The sequence below is a fragment of the Neopsephotus bourkii genome, unplaced genomic scaffold (genome assembly GCF_033783945.1).
Source record: "Neopsephotus bourkii isolate Nb327-2 ecotype Australia unplaced genomic scaffold, CSIRO-AGI_Nbou_v1 NB_998, whole genome shotgun sequence".
Classification (NCBI taxonomy): Eukaryota; Metazoa; Chordata; class Aves; order Psittaciformes; family Psittacidae; genus Neopsephotus; species Neopsephotus bourkii.
In genome coordinates, this window is record NW_026901490.1 from 1,236,748 (window position 1) to 1,262,550 (window position 25,803).

The 25,803-nt window shown below is 42.1% G+C and overlaps 1 protein-coding gene across 2 annotated transcripts in view; it reads left to right on the plus strand.

The window, feature by feature from the left end:
- The window catches only part of ITPK1 (inositol-tetrakisphosphate 1-kinase), a 140,534-nt gene extending 117,769 nt beyond the window's left edge, over positions 1–22,765 (plus strand). For both annotated transcript variants that reach the window (XM_061359897.1, XM_061359898.1), the window contains 6 exons: positions 6,056–6,154; positions 7,267–7,307; positions 11,461–11,626; positions 13,808–13,875; positions 15,345–15,507; positions 20,329–22,765. In XM_061359897.1, coding sequence (XP_061215881.1) covers positions 6,056–6,154; positions 7,267–7,307; positions 11,461–11,626; positions 13,808–13,875; positions 15,345–15,507; positions 20,329–20,651 — 860 coding nt within the window. In that variant the 3' untranslated portion in view covers positions 20,652–22,765. The remainder of the gene's footprint in view (positions 1–6,055; positions 6,155–7,266; positions 7,308–11,460; positions 11,627–13,807; positions 13,876–15,344; positions 15,508–20,328) is intronic.
- Positions 22,766–25,803: the final 3,038 nt, after the last annotated feature.

Sequence of the window (25,803 nt, forward strand, 5' to 3'; positions counted from 1 at the left end):
TCCTAAGTTGCATGGAAATAAATAGCAAGTTGGGATTTTTTTTTTTATCAGTTCTGAGATTTCCTCACTCACTGTCCAGATACTTCAAAATCACTACTTTATTAGAAATGAAGGCTGTTGCTCCGCAGATGTTCCATTTAACATAGTTACTCAGTGCGCAATTCTTTGTATGTCAAGCTGGGGTAAGGTTAAAAACATGCCCTCAAAGCTGAGTCTGCTCTGCCCTCTTGTGTCTTTGTAATGTGCTGCCAAACGTTCCCCAAATAGAGCTGCTCCATTGTGAGAACTGAAATTTTCCTCCACAGACATGGCTAAGATGCAAAAACATAGATATTCAGATAGGGGTTGATTTTTCAATGATAGGTACAGATTGACGTACGTTTGAAATAAATCTGTTCTGCCCAGTGTTCCTCATGTACTTATCTGAGGGGAAGGAAAAACAACTTGAGAACATTTTTAATAGAGCCCAGAAGTGCTGAAATAAACCTGCTTGATTGTGCTATAAAGTTGGGGGGCGGGGGGTGTGTGTGAATATGTGGGGTTTAAAAAACGTCAACTGAAGAATTGCCTACTTGAGGAAGATGTTCATTCCAGGTGATCAAGACTGGACTGCTCTGAAGTTGTGGGTTGGCTTAGCTTGGCTGACTCCTTGACCTACCAGCTTTTGACCTTAGCAGAAGTGACAGTCCAGAGCTATGGAAAGTTTGCAGTGGTTAAAGGGATTCTGAAGGGCAAAAAACTCGAGTCATGTAGAGGTTTGAATTAAGATACCTTCAAGATAAGGTCCAGCTGCATGCTAAAAAAAGAACCTGCCAGCTTCTCTGTGTGGTTGGTCAGTTTTTTGGTTAAAAATGAACTTAGGAGGCAGGGGTGAGCTGGAAGTTCAGATTTCCTCCCCTTATTAAGAGAAAAAGACGTTGCCCTGGCTGTGCATCCTCTCTATCCCCCCAGGAGCAGAGTGCAGCAGTGCAAGCTGGTGGAAAGTACAGTGAAGCAGTTTACTGAAAATACATTTATTTTTAAAGAGGCTTAAGCATTTTCAAATCACAGAGCCAACTATTCTATTAGAGAGTAGCTTTTCTTAACAAAGTAGGAAGTTTAGAGTTTGATACCATCTGCTGTAAATCTTTCAGATAGCTTAAAGCTTAACATTTGCCCTGAGTGTTGGATGATGACTGACCTGAGCCAGTCCTGATTTTGACATGGATGTTTTTCTCCTTAAGGGTGCTCACAGCAGAGAACAGCACTTTTGAGGAGCAGCTTTGCCCTTTCTCTGCATAGAGTATTGTGTGGTGCGGAGGTCAGATGAAGTTCTGAAGTTTGGCATGTTTGGCTTCTTTATTTTCATTAAATTACTCTCCCTTTTCTTCAGAAATAATCCTGGCAGTCTTTCCAGCCAGAGAGCAACTCAGGCACAAGCTGTGCTCCCTTTATAACTGGTAAGCAGAATTAGGGGATCGCATACTCATGTGCTTTGAGCCAAGTCTGTTGAACACCTGGAGGACTCCAGGCCTCCTTTAGTGCTCCTTTGACAAATGGCATCCTCCCTCCATCTTTTTCAGAAATTCACTGTACCAACTTCTTTACCTTTTCCTTCTCCTCAGCATGCCCCTCATTTGGTGCTCCTGTTAGCTTCTGTGTGTAAACAGAGAAGAAGATGCTGCTAAGGAGATGGACCTGAGCCTGGTCAGAAGATAGGATATTCTTTAGTAAACACCTTTAGTTTTGTTTTTCCAGTAACACTCTCAGGATTTTAGTTGCCGATGCTCAGATTGAAGTTTTGAACTGGTAGTTTTTTCAGCTGTTGTAATGATCCGAAAGTATCAAGGTCTTTTTCCTGGAACTCCTTAATTCAGTTCCATAAAGCCCTCCCTCACCAAGGACAGGCAAAGCCTTCTGCCCACTTTGCAAATGGGAACTTGGGATGCATTTGGTGATGGGGTCATAGTCTTGTGGCAAGAGATTGATGGTGCTGGGAGCAGCCTGTTTGCTCTGCTTCCTAATCCCTAGATTAGGTAGTGAAGGACGATGAATTACAAGGTAGGAAGACATTTTGAGGCTGTAAATCTGAAGTTTAGTAGGCAGTGACTTCCTCATGTTTGTGGGGTTTTTTCCCTAGCCAGAGGTTTTGTGCTATCCTTGCAGATGACCAGGACTCTCTTTTTAAACTGCTTTTTTAAAGACAGGGAAATGCACTTCATTGATCTATGAATGCAGAGTATTGGATCTGCAATTGGATATTTGTTGCCTTACCTCTCCAAAGTAATAAGGACCAAAGAAATCTGAATAGAAAACTATTTTACAGTTCTTCTGTTCTTATGGTCTTTTCTTTCCCCACAGTGATCTACAGCTGTCCTCTGTATCAGTACTTCTCAAACTTATGTAGTGCAAGAGCCATCTACGCTCTTCAAAAACCACCCAGGGACTATATTGTAGAGCCCTATCATAGTGGCTTCCATTTACAGACATGTAAGATTTCGTTCGACTGGGAACAGTCATGTATTACTCTGATTTTTCTCTGTTTGCCTACCTGCTGAATTGGAGTGTGTGTTCAGTGTTAGGTTTCACATATCTTCTTCCTTTTGGGGGTTTGGGTATCCTGTAACTGTTTGGCAGTCTGTCTGCAGGCCACCAGTGGTGCTTGAGCAGAGGAGCACTGCTCATATTTCACTAAAACAAGACCCAATCATAAAGATTTCCATGCATTCTCACTGCTGACTTTTTTTCCCCCCACCCAGTGTTTAGTCTGCATCTGTCCCCTTCTGCACATAGGATTATAGAATGGTTAGGGCTGGAGAGGACCTTAAGATCATCTAGTTCCAACTCCCCTGCCATGGGCAGGAACACCTCACCTATGTTTCTCAAGGCTCTCTCTAGCCTGGCCTTGGACACTGCCAGGGATGAAGCATTCACAACTTCTTGAAGTGTAGACCTTCTTCCCTATGTCTAACCTGAACCCTGTTTAAGTTTTAACCCGTTACCCCTTGTCCTATAGCTACAGTCCCTGATGAAGAGTCCCTTTCCAGCATCCTTATAGGGCCCCCTCCAGGTACTGGAAGGCTGGTACATCCCATTGCTCCTGTCGCTATTGCTGAACTTCATCTGGAATAATCCCCTCCTTGGCATCAACACCCAGGTTTGAGTACTCTTTCACCTCTCTTGTGTTGGTTAGCTGTGTTATTCTGTAAACTGACCTTCATTAGTCATGTTTTCCCTCTTCATAATAATGTTGTTGCTCTATGAGAATGGAGCAATCCTCTGACAAAGCTCACGCAGAGTAGGATGTGCCAGAGGTCCCATTGCAAATACTCCCCTGCTTTAGCAATGAATATGATCCCAGCTGGGATCTCCATTCAAAGTTGATGGAGGGATAAAGTGTAGGTAACAGTGGAAGAACAGAAATAACTACTGAAAAAAGACAGTATAAAGAAGAAATGGGGATGGGTGTGAGGAAAAAAATGCAGAAAATAAAAATGAGGGGAGGGGGATGTCCCTATGAGGTCAGTTAGTCTTGAAGAAAAGGGAGAATAATTTAAGGAAATTATAGAAAGCATACACTGCCAAGGCTTACAGTAAAAATGAGGACAAGGATGGAGGAGGAACATAGTGACAGCATATTGACTTTGAAATTTAATTATGATCTTTTGTTTCTAACAACAAAAAATGCTATGGCTACTTCTGGTACTTGTCTGAAGTGAGAGCTGAACCCTCTCCTGATCTGAAGAGTTGTTGCTCTTCATTTGGCAGTTCAGGACCTGGCATGGTATTGTGTAGTTCCATGCTGATGTAAAACAGTATTGAGATTGACACTCAGCCACTGAATTAGGTCTGTCCTGGACATCAGTGCAGAGGATGTATGCTGAGACTCCTGTCACTCTGAGAACAGGAGCTTGGTGATGAGAGGAAGCTTTGGCATGTGTTTGTCACCCTGGGAAGGAGGAGGAGGTCATCACTGGCAGCTGAAGGACTTTTTTTTAACCTACAGCTACCTTCAGAATTGCAATATGTAAAACTAAACTAAGAGCAGCAGTGTTCTAGCTGTAGGCCACACTGAAACCTTGTGTTGAGCCAGGGGTTATTTATCCTCAGGTCTGGCTGGGAATTAGTGGTCTTGTTTAGAGGCTTCAGTAGGCAGGAACTGCTGTCTTGGTGGAGAAAGTGCCAGTGCTGTGCAGAGTCAGCAGGAGCACTTTGAGATGCTAAGAGTCTTCTCTGATAATTTTTGTTGACCCAGGTGGCTTTTTCTAAGTATAAAGTCAAAGAAATTACTGCTTGCCCCTTCCTTCATCTCCCCATGCAAGTGTCATGTAATCAGCAGGAATGCTGAATCCTCCCTGTCATGGGAGAGAAACGGAGGAAAGTGAGAAGGAACCATACATCCCTCTGCATCTGCACTCTGAAGGCAAAGTTATTTGTGAGCCTTAAGCATATGGGTGGGAGAGCTGCCAAGCCAAAGTTATTCCCAAGTATCTGTAAACTAAATCTGATTCCTTAAATACATCCAAGTAAGGAACTTTCACTCTGGCAAAGGCTTGTAAATATTAACAGTACCTGTCACTTTTGGATGCCACTTTCTGTTTTCATAGCAGTGAACTGAAAGCTTTGAAGTCTGGGATGTTTTGTTTAGCTTTGTAGAGGTTGACCTCAAAGCATCAATCTTTCTGTTCCTTTTAGGATGTATGAAAACAGTCTTTTCACATAAAACTTCTTGTAGCAACAGTATCACCAGTGGCTGGAGTTCTGAGATACTCACAGTGTTGAAGCATGTATTGAGATATGTATACCAAAATAGAGAGAGTTTTGCCTCTCATATTTTCAGTGATTTAGTTTTCTAAGAGGAAACATGCATAAACCTACACTTAGAATGAAATGAAAAATATTAACCTAAACAATGCTCATAAAGTGGTTTCTGGATGCATGGTGCTCTCACAATACATAGTTTTGCTGGAGTTTTAGTTTGCATGTACTTTTCAGTTTCTGCACCATCTCAATAGCATAGCCTCCACCTCTTTGGGTTCTCTGCTCACTGGCATAGATGTGAGTGGCTGGTAGTAACAGTCACGTTTTCCTTATTTTCAAGACAAGTTGCTGGTTGACATAAACCCGTGACTTGGTTTGCAGCTACAGTCACGCCCATCATTTGTGCTGGTCTCCTGTTGCTTCTTGCAGGAAAGTGTGCTCTTTCTCCTGAAATAAGTCTTAGAAATGAGTTTTGGCAGGCCAGTTCTGAACTACGGTTCAGTACTGCACAGCTTACTTGAGTTACCATTCATTTGTATCTCTAAAGTTAACCCAGCCACAGCTGAAACTCCATGGAGGCAGTACTTTCAAGACTGCTTGTTGAGCTGGAGAGTTGGTGGGTGATGTTCTTGCTTTGACTTAGTCAATGTGGGAACACCTTTCATCTGAAAGTCTTTGGGCCTGCTGACCTGTCCCAGAGCTGTGGCTGAAGCCAAGGTTCTCTTTGCACTTGAAATTGCAACCCAGCCCTCTTGAGAGATGTAGATTTATGCTCAAGTACTTTGATTCCTACAGTGCTTCCTCCCTCTTCAGCTGCATTCCTAGGGGAATCAAAGTTCTCCTACAGTGAACAGGATGTGAATTCTAGAGCAGTTCAGTCTACTGAGTCACTAAGAGGGATGGGGTCTGGGTCCCTCAACCCCATGTGAACAAGCACGATGTTCACATCACAGAAACACTCTGGAGCAGACCAGAAGGCATAATGTTAAGAGCTATAACCCCAACGGCTTTTCACCTCACTGGCTAAGTCTTTTACAGCTACATATTCCTAAATGGCTGGTGGTTTTTGCTGCCTAACTGAAAACATGGCCTTTATATTTCCATTTAGATTATTTGAAAGTTGGGCCTTTCATCTTCTGAAATGTTTCCAGAAACCCAAATTCAGGCCTGGCTGATAATCTTTTGGGTGCTTTAATATCAACTCTTAAAGTAAAGCTGACCATCAAGAAGCAGTTAGTATTGAGAGAACTGGTAATGATGCAGCTGAGAAGTTAAACCCCTCATCACCACTGAGTCTTTCTTTTTTGTCTTGCAGATGAGAGGATTTGTTCACCACCCTTTATGGAGCTGACAAGTGCCTGTGGAGAAGATACCTTGCAGCTTATAGAGAAGAATGGACTGGCATTCCCATTCAGTATGTACATGGACTCTTCCTTATCACTTTTAGTAGGTTCTGAATATTGCACATGCACCCCTCAAGGCATAGCTAACACTGTAGGAGTGTGATTTCATTGCCAACATGTCAGGGATGTTAAAACCTTGTTGAAACAAACACTCTGAAGTGGTCTGCTTGGAATATGGAACAAAACCCCTCCCTATCAGCTTTTACTTTGCCTTTTATTGTTGTTCCTTTCTTTAAACGTGTCACTACTGTAAGCATGTGTTCCTGGGAAATGCTAATAGTTCTAACAAAGTTAGCCTTTTGCCCTGAATTTGTGCAAGAATTTTATCCTGCCAGCTGCATTCATTTTTTTTTCTTGAGAAAATCACTGCCTCACTGACTTAACTGCTTTTTTTCATCCACCCCTCCTTTTCTTTTGTCAAGGCTACAAATGTAAGAAGGTAGAAGAAAGTGTAAAAATTTAACCTAGATAGCAGGCTCCAAGGGCCCACAGCCTCAAACAGCTGCTATGAACTGTTTGTGCTTTGTATCAAGTTTTATTATGGTGCTTTAATTCATACCTTTAGTTGATTCCTTACAGTATAAAGTGAGCAGAATCCATTAGTTCATATTTGTTCCCTTGATGCTTGCAAAAACTACGTTGTATCTTGGTTTGGTTCAGTCCACTCTGTTTCCTGCTCTTCCCCCAAAACAGGGAGGTAGGAAAAGAAGTTTTTCACTGTGTCCCAGTTCCTTTGTTTTCAGGACAGTGGTAGGTGTAAAGTAGCTTCAGCCTCAGGCAAAATCACATACTTCTGAAGATGCCCTCTGAGTATCAGGATGGCAATACTAGTAGTGATACTAATTTTTTAGGTGATCCTTTGCACCTCTATCCAGTCCCAGTAATGACCTATGCTTGCCCGTTAGTTACAGGGAGGAGCTGAGAGAATAAGGCTTGGAGCAAGTTTTGCAGTGACTGAGGACACTGTTCAAGCAGAGACATTCACTGATACCTCGTAAAGTCAATACCTTGGTCTGGTGAACTCCAGTGTTTGCACTTGTAGGTAGGAACAGATTTATAAGGGCTTTGTGTGTCCTGTTTAAGTGGTGCATTGTTTTTTCTTTCTCTTTTTTTATTTACCCAGTTTGTAAAACCAGAGTGGCCCATGGAACCAACTCTCATGAGGTGAGTTAAAAAACATTCTGCAGTGTTATCCCCTGCTTTCTGTCCCCCATGATGGTTTGGTGATTGCTTTCTGATCCTGTAGTAGACAGAATGAGGGCTATGCCCAAATGACTTCCCTTTCCCCACCTCTCCCTCATGTTTAATTACACCATGGAAGTTCTTTACAGCAGTTTCTAGCTTCTATGATCTAGTTCCTTCTTATCTAGCAGTTTGTAGACTTCAGTCAGCTCTTGTCTGCAAAGAACCTCCTTCAGCCTATCCTTTGGTGGGAGGTCACATTAAGTGATGTTTCCACTCCACCATGTTTCTTCTCCAACATGTGTGTGGGACATGTGATAAGTAAGTATGTGCTGCAGATGAAACATCTGGGTCCTCTTATTGAGGGGAGGGTAATAGAAAACACAGCTTCCAGACATATTGAGTTGTAATAGTACAGTTGGAACAGTGGGGAGAACAGGGCTGGTAGAACTATCTGCCTTCACTCCTTCCTGTAAGGCAATTGCAGTTAAAATGGTTGTGTATTCCTGGAAGGAGTGCATTCCCAATGAGTCTAGCTTCCTCTAAATTTAGGTGAGTTGAGTCCTGTTTTAATTCTTTTCCGTTTGTGCTTCCTGCTTACCACAACTCAGTTTTGATAATCCAGCCCTTGCTGCTGGCCCTCCTAATGCCTAGCTTCCTTTGTTAACAACGTGGTTGTTGGTCCAGGTTTTCCATCTGCTTCTGAAACGTGCAGTACGTTGCTGCAGTGTCTTTGAGGGCTGAAGGCCATGAAGTAAAATGTAAATCTTAGATGAGCAGAATGGCTGTGTCTGAAATCTCGAGTAACCAGCACTTCCTTTTAAAAATGCAGTGAGATTTTTCATGCAGGCCTTAGCTTGGATCATTTCACAAGCTGACAGATAGTCCTGTTAGTTTGCTGAAGCTGCTGCTATAAATTTTGCTACCATTCCCAAGAATGCTTGGGGACTGGATTGTTAATGAATGTAAGACTTCAGCTTCCCTGATGGTTTTTGTCAAAAGTTCCACTGCAACCTGAAATGCATGAATCTTTCAGTGCTTGTCCAGTCAGGCTTGGAGTTCATGTCCCTGGTGAATCTTTCTTTGCTCTTCTTTCATAGAGTGCAGACATACCTCAGCTTCCTGCCAGGATTCCATTTTCTGAGCAAAAATTAGACTACATTACAGCTGTAGGCTGCACTTTATCACAGGAACTTAGGACTGGAGCCTAGGAGGACCCCTGGAAAAAAGCCTGAAGTCTTGCATGGTGCTTTACATAGTTAGTAGTAGTAGTCACTGTTGGAGTTGCTGAGTTTTCAGGAGTAGTCCAAAAGTGTGTTTATCATCAGACAGGAAATGTAATTGTAACTGCTATTTTATGGTAAATAATGGCAAGGGAAGCGTAGAATAAATACTCTGCTTACAGTATAGTCTGTCTAAAAGATGGAGTGTAGGCCTAGAAGCCTATGCTGCCTAGAAGAATTTGTTGCCTGTTTTGTTACTGACTCCTCTGGCTTTTGGTTATCACTTCATTTTCTATAGAGATATTCCCACTGCAGAGCTGACACTGGAACTAGAACACAGCCTGATCAGAAGCCTGCTTTTTTTCCTAGGATGTCTATTCAGAAAATTCAAGTACTGGCTAACAGGGACAGCTGAAGGTGCAGGTTTGAGTTTGGGTTTGGTGCCAGCCAGGGCTGGTAGACTGCACAATTTGCAGTGAGAACACAAGTTAGTTAAGCTAAGGTGCTGTTAGTGAGTTGTCTTGTGGTGTCCCACAGTTCTATATGGCCTCTGCACTGGAAGTCACATTGGCCAGCTCAGGACTTGAATCCCAGTGTATCAGCACCATTTGTTAGAGCTGAACAGAGATGATGCCTGAAGGTTGTCCTTCCTGGCTGCCATCAGAACATAACTGACATTTGGTAAAGCTGCCATGAGATATCACTGAGACCCATAACCTGAAGAAATGTGTCCAGGATGACATTTTTCTAAGTCTTAACCAGACAGGAATGAAAAGGCAGAGAATCACTGTGGGTTTTGAGACTGAATTCCTTAAGGATATTGTCAGTAAAAATTGTTGGTGCCAAATGTTTTGTTTTGCCTTCAAAAGAGCTCTGCATTTGTAATGAGGAATACTATTTGGATATTATGATATAAAGTATTATTCTCCTGTTACTGCCCGACACAGCAGGTCTGTGCTAGATGACAAAGAGCAAGTGCACCCTGCAAGCAAATTCTTGGAGTTGTATTCATGCATGCTAAAACCCATGAGACATCGCAGTGAACCAGCATAACACAACACCACGGGAGTTGTATGGGTTGTGTGCTAGTCCACGGGGCCATTGGCACAGAACTTTGCAGAACAGAGTTTTCACATGGGTTCCAGTAGCCTAGGTCAGTTCCGTGACAAGAAGATAAACTCTCTGGGTTTCCGTACTTACAAAATAGGATAAATACTTGTTTGTGGGGATTAATTAATATTTGAAGAGGACACTGTAGGAACAGCACAGGTTTTGGCAGTGTGGTGTTGGAGATACTATAATGCCAACAGTCTACACAGAAGGAAGAAGACAGCAGTGTTTCTTGCCACCAGTGAGAGACAAATGAGGTACAATGTTGTTGCTGTGAATCATCTTGATAATTCTGCTGCTTAGAGTAGGTTTCTTGCACAGGTTATTACCACTCACAAGTTTACGCTGTCAGATAGATGGCATCTGGTATAATAGAGACAGAGTAAGAATATCAGCTGCAAGTAGATATTGAATGCATGCATTGACTTGAACTCAGAAAATGTTAATCTAATGAGTCATTGCACATGCGTGCAGGCAATTATGTGACCTCATGTAGTCTACCAGATAAGGAGGAACAAGAACAAAAATGTGGTCAGACTTTTAACTTTGAATATGTACAACCTCCCCTCTCAAAATAAGACCAAGAATATCTACCCTTCATGGGCACAGCTGCTGTGCTTGTTGAAGAACCCACTGTCACTGAGGTCTCACCAGCTTTTTGTTGACGTGATGTGCACAGCCAAAATGAAAAGAGACAAACTCCCAAGCAGAGGGGAGCTCACTGCTGTCTCCTCAGTGAAATCTCATCAGGGTTTTCCTTCCACCCTGAATACAGGCACTGGCTCTCACTGACATGAAGGACGATGATGATGTGTTACTGTGTACTTATAGGGCTCAACCCTTTATAGGGAAAGAAATGCCAAAGAAACAAGAGCTTTGGCAAATATCTGGGCTTCTGAGTCTCACCATGATACCCTGTGCATCTCTTAAAAGTAATTTCATTGCCTGTGCCAGAATGGTGCTTGCTGCTGGTTCTGCATTGGAGCCATGGCAGCATCCGTACTCCAACAACAGACCTGCAAAATGGAGCACTGTGGTTATGGTAATTATATATATGCCTGTAAGCATGGGAATGGAGAAACCGATGGAAAGAACAGTGTAACATGTGCTGGAGATATGCTGGTCTGTCAAAGTACTTCTATGCACCTACCAGCTTGGCTTCTATGCTGTTTGAGGTAGCTGTTCATCATTCAGGCCCTATAAATGCCTTCCTTTTTGGCATATTTGTTCCAGTGCCTTCAAGAGGACTAACCATTTGGAGTAATGGGGTGAAACCAAGCCAAGAATGTCGTTAGACCAGCATTTGTTTCCAGGAAGGAATACTAGAGTCTGAAAAATGTTCTCTGAAGATGTGGGTGAGACCATGGTGCTTAGGCCATCACAACTGGACTGAACCAGACCACGGGAAATAGAGCTGTGGAGAAGATCTTGTAGTTAGTACACAGAGCTGTTCCTTCTGTTGTTCTCATGATGCACTCTTGTATTCAATGCAAACTTTGTTGTTTGTGTTGATCAGATGTTTCACCCTTTTGTTGTACCTGCAGTTGCAGTAGCTTCCCAACTAGAAGTAGCAAATGAAATTGCAAAGAGCCGAGAAGAAAATGTTTGTTGAAAATTAAAGCTTATGGAGAGTTGTGTGTCAGTGAAATGAAATGCAGCGAAATAGGACTAGCTGCTGAGAAGGAATTGACACATGGTCAGTATATATCCACCTGTAGATGTTCCCCCTCAGTGCTGGTCATATAGTGGGTAAGCATGAAATTTTGAAAGACTTGTGCACAACTATATATGCTTGTTTCCAGATGGCGATCATCTTCAACCAGGAGGGCCTGAAAGCTGTTCACCCCCCTTGCGTCATTCAGAGCTTCATCAATCACAATGCCGTGCTGTATAAAGTCTTCGTGGTTGGGGAATCCTACACAGTGGTGAAAAGACCATCTTTAAAGAACTTCTCTGCAGGAATCTCAGGTACGCTGTGCCCATTTAAAAGGAGATGTTAGTTCTCGGAGCCTTGGCAGCAAACAGCTCAAAAGTATCTTTGAAAAGGCTGCTGACATGAAGGCAGCTGGTCCTTGCATACCATGTTTCCTCTTCTGTATTATTTCAGTAGGAAGGGAGGGAGATAACTCATCTGCTCTGGAACACATAGGAAAGACATTCGTATAGTAAATATTTATGCAATGGTAACCTGAGTCTTACCTGTTACAAATAGTGGTTTATGTCATGTAGAAAGGGGGAGAAGGAGAGAAATTCCCATTTTACAGTGAGTTCATGTGTCATTTGTTCCAGAGTTTGTTTATAAATGTGCTTTGGAGAGAATTTCCTGGATTCCATCATTTCAGAACTTCCTCTCCCTATTTTTACCTTGATTATGCATGTGTGTTTAAATTAAAGATCACTTGTGCTCTACCCTAAATGAGCCTCTTGATACATGCGAGGCCCAGTACTGTAAACCATGGTGAGAAGTACCCTTTGGTTTGTAGATACCAGCTGTGCTAGGAAGGATGAATGGACTTGTCAGTGAGGACAGTGATCCTCCTGAATGTCATTTGAAAGCAACACTTGAAGGTTTTCCATTAAAGATTGCTTAAATTTCCTTTATGGGAAAAAGCTCCCTTCCAGAGAACTGCATTCTGTGGTCCAGCAGAAGCAAGAAGGAATTAGTAGTGCATGAATGGAAGCATGATCTGCTTGCAACTAGACAAATGTAGGAGATAGGGATGGGAGAGGAGAAGGTATTGAACTAAAGGAGATAAACGCACAAATGCCAGTTTCTTGTCACTTTTCTTAGTTTTCCGCTGATACTAGTATGTCCACATGTGTTCACCATTGCGATGTGCACACAGATATGTGTTTTGTTAGCATAGGTACAGTAGGATCCTGGTAAGTCTTTGTCTGTAGGCATGTATACCTGTGTTTACGTTCAGGTCTGCTCTATGTCCTGACCAAATGAAGTAGGCCAGAATATGTGTAAACTATTATGACAGTTGGTCTGTACTTTTTCTGGAAGGGAACATTTTAAGGCATCTTTCTAAAAATGCCTTGGCTAATGTCTCATCTGTTGGTGTAAGACTTGAAAGTTGTCTGGAAGCCCACATAAAAATGAGTTTTGTGGGCAGATTAGGGTAAGTGTCTGACTTTTTTTATCCTCATCAGGAGAATTTAGGGGGGCTGTTCTACAGGCATCTGACAAGGCAGATCTGACAATTAAGCAGATCTGGCAGGTGTGAGGTACTCCAGAAGCTGACAGTACGGGGCCTTTCTAAACGGGAGGAAAGGCAAGAACATTATATGCTGCTGTCAGATTGCAGAGATTTGGGTTTGCTTTTCACAGCTTCCCCATCTTTATCAAATGTGGACCTACAGCTGCTCTTAAGTATCCACTCAGAGAGACCAGCATGGCAGAAATACTGTTTTGCTGGTGACACCTGGGTGCTGAGACTTTAACTCAGGCATTCCCATGCGGGTTGTCTGTACAATGCCATCAGTCTGCTGTGGTGACAGTTCCAAGGGGAGACCTGCAGTGGATTTCTCCCCACCAGTAAAACCTCCATCACAGAGCAAGTGGGTTGGGAGGTGCTGGTATGATTCTCCCAGTATGTTCGTGGCTTCTGTCACCTCAGAGTATGTCCTGCATTCCTGTGGTGCTTCCAAAAGGAAGGCAGGTCCTGACTGTGAAATTTACTGCTTTTCCCCATGGTGGCAGTGGCCTCCGCAGGTTCGCAGGGATCTCAGGGTACCCTACGCGCTATCGATCTACTGCCTGCAGTGAATACAGCTTCTCTTTCTATCACACTTCCCATTGGAACTGTCACTTTGAGTATAACGAATTAGTAGAAATGAACTTAATTATCTTACTGAACTTAGTTAATTTGCTCAGGTGAAGGAAAGGAAACCGGTTCCTACTTAACCCAGTGCAGTTCTGTTTATCTGTGGTCCAAGGTCCAAAACCTGTGGGTGACTACTGCCTGCACAAGAAGCTAAGTGCCAGCAGGCAGGAGGGGCCCTGCGGGTGGGGTGGGTGGTGGGCACTGCACAGTAGGGATCAAGACTGGATTCCTGAGTCTGCAGTGCCATCTACTGTTCCTTACGCTAATCCTGTGAAAAGTAAAATTTGGTGTATTATTTACAACCTGCTTTTAATTCCAGACAGAGAATCAATATTTTTCAACAGCCACAATGTTTCAAAACCGGAATCGTCATCTGTCTTAACAGCAGTAAGTACACTTGATCTTTTTTCCTCTAACGTGGCTATAAAACTTACCTAGTCCTTTCTTATCGAAGCATTAGCAGCTAGTGACTCTCCTTCACAAGTTGTCTGCTTCTGTGTTGCAGGCTGAGGTCTGTTTGGTACCACGAGCCAGCATGACTGTGTCCCCCTCTGGTTTTCCTTACCGAGCTCCGGTGAGGAAGCACTGATGCAGGAGGGCTGTGCTGCTTGCCAGACCTAAACTCCCTAAAGCTAATCTAGGCAAGGGGAATGAGGAAGTTTTGAATGCGAACACCTGGCCTTTTCCTGTCCAAAAAGCTTGATAAGCATGAATCATCCTTCTAGGACGCAGTTCTGTGAGGAAAGACAAATGGTGAAAATTCAAGCAGAGAAATTACACTGGGCAGGGCCACAAAGTGCCATTAGCTGTCTGTGGTGAGAGCACAGCCAAGCTGTGACCACAGGACCATTTCTGGGTGTCTTCCGAGTCCAGCAGTGCCAGCACACTGCACAGTTTCACAGTTGCATTGCCAGTCCTTTCAATAGGCTTTGCACGTATGAATCCTAACGAGTTCTTGGGCACTCAGCTGCTGAGAAAGTCACTTTACAGAACTGGGTCCTTTCCAGATCTGAGTCTCTAGATTCTTTTCTGTTTCACAAGCTCTACTGGGGCATAGTTCCATAGTTGGCAATGATTAAATTTTGTATACACTGATAGGCATGCAAAATATTAAAATGGTAATTGTGCTAGTCATAAATCCCTTTATGGCTAAATTTACTTTGAAACTTAGAGTATATGCTCTGTGATTTGCCTGCCATCTCTCTCATACACATACATGCTTCTGTATACCTAACAGCATACTTTGGCTGCTTAACATGTTTAAAAAGTGAAGAAAGGTACATCTATCAGACAGAATTAACCTGAGTTACTCATTGTAATAAATCTTTATGGAATATTTTATACATGAAACCCACATATAAGATACGCCCTTTGAATTATCCTCTGCCCTGAAGATATCAGCTGAGTTGAATTGTATGTCTCAGATTAAACTAATAGCAGGAGTCTCTTTTATCAGCACTTTAACATAGGTCTTATTCTACATTGAAATAACAGAATGGTATGCAGAATATTTGCAGCATGGGGTTAAACACACCAGATGTATTTGGTTTTTAAGGTGTAGATCTAATACTTAAAATATTCTGAGTCTTCATTTATTCCTACACTGCTCTATCACTCAAGAACTGCACCAGAATGAAGAGGAAGAACTAGGTACTTTAGAGCAAGTGAACTTCCAATGTAGGAAGGATTCTGAGTTATGAAAGCAGTTTCTCTTTGGTGTCTTTCTCTGTTTCATGCCACTGGTTCTCTGCAATGAGATTTGTTGGATATGCACCTGGAAACCTCTGAAAATCAATCTTTCCAACAAAGCCTGTTTCAGAATCCCTCAGTAATGTGTCTTTTCCCACTCACTATAGCTGGATAAAATCGAAGGAGTATTTGAGCGGCCAAATGATGACGTCATCCGGGAAATCTCGAAGGCTCTGCGGCAAGCTCTGGGAGTTTCCCTCTTTGGAATTGATATCATCATTAACAATCAGACTGGGCAGCATGCCGTCATTGATATAAATGCATTCCCAGGTGAGAAAGGCTTATTCACTCATGCTCTGTGGAAACTGTGCCATGTGTACTTAGCACGGAGTTTTACTGCTGGTGTCTCACATCATTGCTCCACGGGTGTGGGACAGGAAAGCAGCAGTCAAATTGGTCTCAGATAAGATGCTGTTTGATTTGGGAAGGGCAGAATCCTAATCTAGATATGGAATGTGCTGCTCAAATATCAGCTTTTAAGAGATACGGTCAAGTTTTAGTGGCCAGCTGTAACATGGCTGTCATGCCCTTCCTTGCAAAGGGATGTCCAGGAACTGAAGTGTGAGACACTGTGCTAGCACCTGCCCTTTCTGGATCTGTCCCTCATTCTGAAAAGAAGAAATTCTATTTTAGGAGAGCCTTTTAAGATTTCTTTTTTTCCAGACTCTGTGCCATTAAAAGTGTTGTGGGGGTGGAAGTAGCAAACTGTTCTCTTGAAAATCTCTTCCTGTGCAGATTGAGTCCCCACAAAAAGATGTTTATGCACAAAGCAATAGCACCAGAAATGTGGCGATAATGATAAAAATGCAGGTGCAGAGAAGTTGCTATAAAAAGTTCAGTATTCTCACAGGTTCTCATAAGTGCATCCTGGAGTAAAACAATAGAATGGAGCATTTCAGGTAAATTTGTCCTCCCCTTTTTGCAACATATGTTTTGGAAACAGCTAAACAAGTTCCTTGACACTGGAATTGTTAAAAGGAGTTGTAAGTGTGTATAAGGGGAGACAGTAATGCTCTGTCACTTGTGCTAAATATTCGTAGCCTAACATGGTAAAAGAATACATCATCTCATTTGATGCTGTTTTGCATCGGGTTTTTCAATTTGAGAATCTCCTCTCAGTACCTGAATAGTGATTCTTGTCGCCAGAGATGTATACAGGCCACTACATAGTTTATTTGACCTGTCATTGAAGACCTTGAGTTTTCAATATGGCTGTAGTGTTTTTACATCTAGAGATCTTGCCCTGAGCTCCAGTTATCTAAATCTTTCAGTTCAGGTCTTCATCCCCACTGCTGCCCCGTAGTACCTTGCCTGTCTGTCTCCACAGTGACTGGCTTCCTTTTAAAACTCTGGTTCTGCTATTCTCGGGTCACTTTGCAGTTTGGTTCTACCATACAGTGTTGATGCAATCTGCATACGTATGAAAACAATCTTCTGGCAAAGACAGTGAAACAACCTAAATTGGGTGTCAGATGGTACCCTATCAGCTTTATGAATGGATTTATATTTCAGACACTGGGTCTTGGAAGTCAGGGATACAGGACATTCTTTTGCAATCCTGCATCCTGCATTTTGGTTTGGTGTTTGGAGGGTTTGATTTCGGTTTTGGGGTTGGGTGGTTTGGTTTTGTTTGTTTGTTTGTCTTGGTTTTGTTTGTTAGGGTTTTTTTCAAGTATTGTTTTGGATTTGGTACTTTGCACAGACTGCTGAAATTCCCCTTTTCTTGAAATGCTGACAAGTCCACACTGGGGAACAATTAGTGGCAAACTAACCAGTTAAACAGGAGTAATGTCTTCATGACGTGGCAGAAGTTTGCTGAACTGCCCTCAGCTTCATGCTCTGTTGTACTTCTACCCTAAGGCAATAGTTTTTGACACTCAGCCCAAATCCCGTGTTTTAATCTGTAGTAGTTTGTCTTTAAAGTGGCATTAAATTAATAGAGTGTGTTGTTCCTTGCAGGAGGCTTGAGAGCATGGGGAAGCTTCTTATGCACAGGTCTACATTGTACTTGTTTGCAGATGCATTGCTAGGTGGACATCCTTCCTATCCATGCTCAGCCAGAAGGTTCTGGAGACTTTTTTCAACATAGCAAAATTCAGGCCTCTTACAGGCAGGCATTTCCAAAATAGTTTCAGTGGGCAGTGCTAGGATAGTACCTCCTGGAGCACGGTTCATGCAACCTGTGCTTTGAGGCATGCAGAACTTATATCCTCCCACTGATGCCTTGTGTGACATGAATCCAGATTTCATTGCCAGTAGTTTCTGAAGGTGTAATTTAATCTGCCCTTCTTGATTTTGTTATCATCACAGCACAGTGATGGCCCACAGTTGCCTTTCTTGAGAGGCCTGCAGCAGCACCCAGTGAACATAGTGAGGTAACATACACAGACTTTTCAGCCTTCCCCAGCATCCTGTGGCTTGGGAGTTGAGATACCACGGTTCTCTTCCTCCCTTCTTTGTATTTGTTTTTTACAAGCGTGTTAAGTTTCTTCTGAGTGACCAGACAGAATTACTTGGCCCTTTACACTCAGTGTGCAGAGAGCTTGCACAGAGGAAGCTTGCCTGATACATACAGCTTCCTTACACTGCAATATCTGCTGATTTCAGAACTAAATAACTGGCCATCTTATTCCCATTAAATATTTAAAGTACCTTATTTTTAAGTTCGCCAGGTGCCCTCAGACAAGGCTGGTTTGTTTTCAGTGAGTGGACATTAAACACTCCAGGGTACTAGGGATCTCTTCTCTGAATATTAAAGCTGTTACTATGGAGATGGCTTATTCCCAGGGTGTTTGAAGCACTCTGAGTAGATTTGAAGCCTAATCCCTTGGCTTTTACATAAGCAAGAAAGCGTAACAAGCACCTCTGTCAAAGAGGTGGAGACCTTGTTCTGGCTCCCCTGACTAGCTGTAAGAGTCCTAGTTGCCCCCTGCAGATGGATTATCGCGTGGGGCAGTGGGAAAGTTGATGTTTTGAAATGGCCAGTTGTTTGTTGAACCTGTTTAAGGGCCTTTTGAGAAAGGAAAACTGGGAGCAGTTGTCTCACATTGCTGGTGTTTTGTGTGACCTGTAAAGAATCTAGAACTGTGACCAAGTGCATTAAAATCCAAAGCAATGCAGCAGCCTAACTAAGACTTAATTGCTTAATGTAATGGTTATAAATGCACCATAAAATCACCACATTTATCTTAAGGTGAAATTATCCTGTTCCTTAATTTTTTCAAGAATTTGGTTTTTTATAGCCTAAGAAAGTTGGTCTTTACAAGAGAATAGAGATTAAAATTGTAGTATTTATGGATCTGAGGGACTCTTCTGCCCTGCAACCACTCACTAAAAGTGTTCTAAAAGGTGCATGTACTTTATGGTCTCTGGTTATGCTCATGTGCTGCTGTGTGAATGTGTGCTGTCCACATGGGACTTCTAAACTGTTATTTATTGCTTCAGTCTCCTATATTAATACCAGGTCACCTTCAGAATACTTTTGTAGACATTTTCAAACAATCAGCTTATCCCATTAAATACACTGAATATCATATGTCACCTTGTCGTGGCTTAAGCCCAGCCGCAAATTCAGTACCACGTAGCAGTTCGCTCACTCCCCCGCCCTGCCGCCTTCCTCCCCCCATTTCCCGTAGGGATGGGGAGGAGAATCGAAAGAATGTAACTCCCACGGGTTGAGATAAGAACAGCCCAGTAACTAAGGTATAACACAAACCACTGCTGCTGCCACCAGTGATGATAATGATAAGGGAAATAACAAGGGCAGAGAATACAAGCACTCACCAACTGATACCCAGCCCAACCAAGCAGTGATCTAACCCTTCCAGGTAACTGCCCTCAGTTCTACATGCTGGCCATGATGTGTTCTGGTATGGAATACCTCTTTGGCTAGTTTGGGTCAGGTGTCCTGTCTCTGCTTCCTCCCGGCTTCCCCTCCTCCCTGACAGAGCATGAGACTCAGAAAGTCCTTGATCAGGCCAAACATTTGAGCAGTAACTAAAAAACATTGGTGTTATCAGCGCTGTTCCCAGGCGGAAAGTCAAAAACACAGCACTGCACCAGCTACTAAGAAGGAGAAAAATGACTGCTACTGCTGAACCCAGAACACACCTCTACATACTCAATCAAATTTATAACAATTTTAGGTAATGCAGTATCCATTTCAAGACATTGTGTCGATACACTGCATGTTTGTTTCAGTTATAAAACGAATGCAATGATAAAGCTGTGGCTGTACCAGAGTGTTTAAAATAGAGCCAGAAGCTCTGTACGCCTACTGCCACCCTTTGTGTCACCAAAAATGTCACATCTCCTGGTATTTGAGCAACTTTTTAACCAGGAAACTTGTTGTTAAATTCTGCATTGCAAATTGTCTGGAGTCACTTAACAGAACAAGTGGAAAGGTGGTTTCAGTACTGAAATGAAAGATTGATGTTTCAGTCCAATACTGTATCACTGATACATGCTTGCTGTCCCTTGAGCGCTTTTTCAGGCATTGCTCATAGCAGGAACATGTTTTAGGTGCCAAGTTAGGTTAGATTGGACATGCATCACATGCTTGCACAGTGGGAAGGTCCCTTTTCTGTAGGGTATAAAGCCAGCCACACTAGCCTCTTGAGATTTCCTAACGGAGGGCATTACTGGGGAAATTCTACAGAGAATTCAGACCCTCAAGGAGACTCTGCATTTACAGCTACTTTCCATCATAAACTTGGAACCAGAATAAAAAAGATCAATGTTACACCACAAAGTTTGTAATTCAGGGAAAAACCTGGACTTGGCAACAAGTGATAGAATATACCTAAGATTATGTATACACATACATACTTGGGAGGAAAAAGAAACAGAAAATCTGAAAGGTGACAGGTTTTTTTGATTGAAAAAAAGTGTTTTTGTAGCAAAGGTCTCTGTTCCTCTTTAAACTAACCTGCTCAGGCAGTCACTCAAAATGATGTTGTGGAAAAGAAGCCTTGTCCTTGGAGGACAAGGACAGCCCAAGAAATAAAGTGTTAGAAAAAGCCTTCAAAGGAACTTGGAAAAATGAATTAATTGCCTTTTTTTTTTTCTCTCCTTCATTTTTCCTCTTTTCAGGTTATGAGGGTGTTTCTGAATTTTTCACAGATCTCCTGAACCACATAGCTGCTGTCCTGCAGGGTCAGGCACCTGAGGTGACCCAGCTAAACCGCAGCAAGCTCCTGGCAGAGCAGACCAGCGGGATCATGGACGAGCGGATATGCTGCAGTAGCACAGGCTGTCTCAGCGTCATGGGAAAAGACTCCTCCTGGATTGTGGAAAGTGAGACCAACAGCTCAGTAAAACTGCAACACCAGAGACTAGGCTGCAACTCGGCAGTGTCCCCCAGCTTCCAGCAGCACTGTGTCGCTACGTTGGCAACAAAAGCTTCTTCTCAATAACTTGCTAATGCCATCCATGGACTGAGAAAAAGCCACAGGGATACAAATTGTGGTCCCAGAACCAGATCAGGCTGTAACAGTACATGTGAAATTGAAAACAAAACAAAACCAACAAACCACAATGTAGAAAAACAAAATGAAAATCCCTTCCATTTCATTTAACCTAATTGGCTGATGAAATGGACTGAAAGGGGGAGGGCAAGAAAGTGATTCAGGTCCATTTCATCAGATTCCAGTTGCAAGTCTATAGTGAGTTTACACACACGTGGGTTTTAACACTAGTCCTTTCATTGTGGGAGGGTTGCTCTTTCATTTCTATTGTTCTTTTTAATCACTGGTGACCAGCATTTTAAAATCGGACCTCATGGTTTCAAGAAGATAATAATGTTGAATGCAGTGTCTGAATGCAACAGTGCAAGAGATTTTTGCCTAAAATATTCCCTGTTCCCTTTTTCCAGGTAGGCCATTGCGAAAGAAAACTAAGACAACTTCAGTATCAGTAAACCAAATTTCTGAAAACATTAACCATCCAAGATATTGACAGCTTGCTGTAAAGCCATGGCACTTTGAGTGGGACAGAGCAGTGTGGTTGTTCAGGGTGCAGAACAGAGGTGATCACCCCTGTTGCAGCTTTGCAGTCCTCCCCCCAGGCCTCCTTGCTTCAATCAAAAGCAGCTCCTAACCATGTTTGCCAACAGCGGCACATGTTCGATCTGGACAGGATGCTGATAGCTAGGTTGAGTGATTTAGTAAATTAAATGTAATCCTTTCTATTGTCTGCTAGTGTTGAAGTCCTAGAAGAATTAATAGAAGCAGCTCATCTCTTAGAAGAGAATTTGATTCTCCCTCCATTGCACTTGTGAGGACTCTGGGACAGCTCTGCAAAAAGGCTGCAGAGACACACATTTCGTTGAAGCAATACACCTGATCTGCAGATCCTAAGGGGTATCACAGTTGCTACCTTCCAGAGATCCATACTGCTGTGCATTTTCTTTTCTTTTGCAAATTAAATATAAGCAGAATTGTGTACCTTTGTATGAGGTAGAAGTGCACAACAGCTCTAGCTTAGAGACCACATCATTTTGTTGCAAGCTGCCAGATGAGGCTGTGTGGTAATTTACAATGGCAGTTTATACTATTTGTGAACTACAACACAGCCTATTTGTATCTCTTGAGATACGCAGTAAACTTAGTGTTCACCCTCTATTGCATCATCTAGCATGGCAGCATCTTCTGTTAAGAATTCCTCCAACTTTTGCCAATTCTGAACACTAAACTGGAAGTATGTATGTCTGTCAGCGCTGAGAACAGAGACTCTATTTTGGTAGACAGAGAGGCCTTCCTTTCCCCATATAGGCCCTTTTAGGGATTATAACATATTTTATAAGTTTAAGAGGGGTAGCGTTAAGAAAATTTTCTTAGTTAAGCTTCTAGATTGCAGATATGGGAATTTCTGCCTTTCTGTAGCAGGTATTTGTAAAGCATCCATCACTGCAGCATTTAATACCAGTTTGGTTAGTGTCATGTGTTAGATATCTACTCAAAAGGAAAGGATCTAGAGCTTAAAGCCCAGGTAGACCATGGAGAGAGGATGAAACTGTGTAAAAGATGTTACTACCCTACCAGTTTGTATAAGTCCTTGAGGGGAAAAAGTTTTGAGGAGTGTTGTATAGCAGTTCTTTTGTGTAAACAGTGTTTCTGTCATTGGAGAGATTGGGTTAATTCCCAAAATGCCAATTTTAGGAATTTACTGTAGCCAGGATTGGATTTGCAAGGCTGATATACACAAGAAAGGTTATTCACCTTTAGAGGGGTTACTAACTTTAAGGTATTTCTGTAGAGACTGGAAGGACCTTATGAGTGTGATATCTGCACAATTCCAGGGTGCATGTAAATGCAGCCAACTTCCTCAGCTGTTGCAGATCAGTTCTGAACTGGGCACACTTAACAATCCTTGTATGCTTCGAAGCTGCTGGATCCCACATTGTCTGTAGCTTGCAGATCTTGAGTGGTTGTGGTGTGAGTCAGATGTACATAGGTAAGGGTTTATAAAGGTATTCCTGACAGACCAAACTTTTCGTAAAGCCATGACTGAAATAAATTTGACATCTACAGTTTGGGGGTTGTTTTTGTTTATTTAAAATAAAGAAGTGTTTTTATGTTACACGTGTAACAGAAGATACCCTCAGGAAGGAACTTGCCAGTGCATATTTTTGTATGGTACTTTCTTGTAACCAGCTGGTGGAGTGTTTGTAGATTTGCCTTTTGCTCCCTTTATTACAATGGCTTGGGTTGGGGGTGGGGGGTTTGATGTTTTTTTTTGTTTGTTTGTTTGTTTGTTTGGGATTTGATTGGGGTTTTTTGTGGGTTTTTTTTGTGGTTGGTGGTGTGTTGTTTTTTTTAATTGGGTGGTGGGGAAGAAGCAATGATGTTAGAACTGGGTTAGTAACTCAAGATCTTTCAAACCAAGTATGTTTACATGATTCTGGGTGTTGGATCCAATGGAAAAGTCTGTATGCTGTTTCCTAGTTAGAACATCAAATAAGAATTTTATTTTCTTGGCTGCCTTCTGAATTTTGGTTGGCCTATTTTGCACTGCTTTATTTCTCCAGAATAAACTACTGAAATATAATTGTGCATTTTAAACTTGTTTACAAGTGATTGTTAGAAGTTTATTTTGTAATTCTCTGAAGGCTGGAGAAATACTATATTTAACTATTACTCCAGACCTCGGCAGTAACTAGAGAACAAGTTTAGGTCATTGGTGTGATCAGTGATATTTTTCCCATAGTCTGTAATTTATTTTTTATTTATCAAATGTATTGGTATCACTTTAATTTACCAGGTGCAGATGTGCAGGTGCCTATTATGATATGGCATTACAATAGAGTTTTCACATAAATTACCATGCAATTGCTGTACTACTATATTTCCTTGCAGAAATTATTGTTATGGCTCATTGTGGCTAGAATGTTGCTATATCACAGGAGCAAATTGGGAGACCAACTTTTAAAAGCCAGACCTGTAAATTACCAAGTATCCAGACATACAATTACATTATTGCAAAACATTCAAGCATGCGTATATTATTAAGCCTGTGCTGTAGTGCTTTTCCGAATTGCTGCCTTCTTTGGTAAGTTCAGGATAGTTTTGATTTAAGGTAACCTTCACAGTAAGTTAGTTAATATTCTGTAGTCTTTTTTTGTAAAAGTAGAGGAGTTTAGTTGTATTAGACGATACCAAAATGCCCTTGCTCTTAAAATTGTGGACAATCTGAGGGAGATTTTCCATAATGTCTGTTTGAATTCTTTTAGTTTGGGTTAGAAAAGGTTCTGCTGTGTTTTCAGAGGCATAGCTATTATTGCTGTGTTGATGGGAGCAATTTTATTAAAATTACATGGTCACCAGTTACCCTCTTAGGGATCTATTTCTGTTCTGCTTCACTGTTAGAAATCCACAAGAACATCATTACCTTGGTTGGAATGTCTCCATTTTTTCTGTCAGTGTGATGGAGGAGATGGGACTCCTGTTTGCACTGTAATCATGTAATCAGCTTCAGAAGGGGAAGATTTTTTCCCCATTGAAGAAAATTTGAGTGGTATCATTACTGCCTGCAATGGCAAAGCCATCACCATCCTCCTCCTCATCTAGTGACTTTGCTGCATTATGCTTGGGTTTGTAATGATTTCACCAGAACATCCTGGTCATTACATGAAAACCAACTGCAGAAATGCAGCCCAACTAGGAGCATTGGTGCTGACCCTTGCGGTTTGTGTAGTGCAGAACAACCACTGGGTCGATGCTGGTTTGCCTTTGGTTAACCATGTGTCAGGCTATTCAACCTTCATGCTGTAGGAGCCGAGTGACTGAGCTGGTCAGTAGGTAGGGTGCACTATTTTTATTAATACTATTCAGACAGTTGGAATGATAAAGCTGTTTAAAGATCTCCATCCTTAAGGTGTGAATGTTTGTGCAGAGGAGTTCTGAAGCAGGTTGCTCAGATGGAAAACTCCCAGTTTAATTTGCTTTCATTACAGATGGGTACAAATTAAAAACTTGATGCTGAGGCTTCACAAGGTAAGAAGGATTGCTCAAGATAAAGCCTCGGGTTCTCCAGATTAACTGTGAGCTGTATCCAGACAGGGAACAAGCAGGTGGAGTACTGGATAGATAACAGAGGCAGGATACAGTCCAAAGGCAACAGAATAAATGAGGCCAGGGGTGTTTGACTTGGCCAGCTAAAAAGAGTGAAAAAAGCTAAAAAATGCATCCAGGCTTCTCAGTTCTTGGACTAACACTGGTTTCCCAAAGTCTTTGCGTGGCAGCAGTGACAAGTGAGTCAGGCTTTTTCACACTAGCTTGCAGCCTTGCCTTCCACAGCTGTGCAGAAGATCTTGAATTTTGGGTTTTTAGTGAATAGAGTCTGTTTTGAGTTTGTAGCATTCTCCCCATGTGCACACTTGCAGGAGTTCACTTGCATTACCCTGCTAATTTTCTTTTCCTCTCTCCATTTTAGTAAGAGATGTATTGATTTCTGTATTCAGTATACAATTACTTTATTGTGTTGCAACTGTGTGTTTTGTAATTAGGAGAATGTGAAAGTGCTTTGTGTAGATTAAAAGATTTCCTTTAATATAATCTCTCACTTTCATAGATAAATGGACACGCCGTTGCAGATCACATTGCTGATTTTGTTTGTAATATTGCTTTAATATCTATTTGAGAGGAATGTAACCTCCAGAAAAGTACTTTCCACATCTTCACTACCTTTCCTTTCCCTATTCACTCTGTGTGGATCCAGGCCATCAACACTTGAGCTTTTGACCTGCTGTATTTCAGATCCAACATGGATTCTGTCATGTTTACATGGCCACAAAAATTATTAAAAGGTCGTTGAAGTTTGAGAGGATCCAGTATAAATGGAGATGTTAGAGCGATTCCTGAGCAACACGAGCACTATAGCATCTGTACAAGCAAACGGAGTCATTCTTGAGGTGTGTGTGTGTGCAGGTGGCTGTTGGGATCTGGTCCACCCCTGGTTCTGGGGCAGTTTTCTTGTGGAAATAGAAAATCCACTGTAAGAAAACATTCTGTGTCTGTGATGCAGAAGGAGGGTGAGGAGAGGCAGAGCTTGGGAGTAAAATCCTGATAC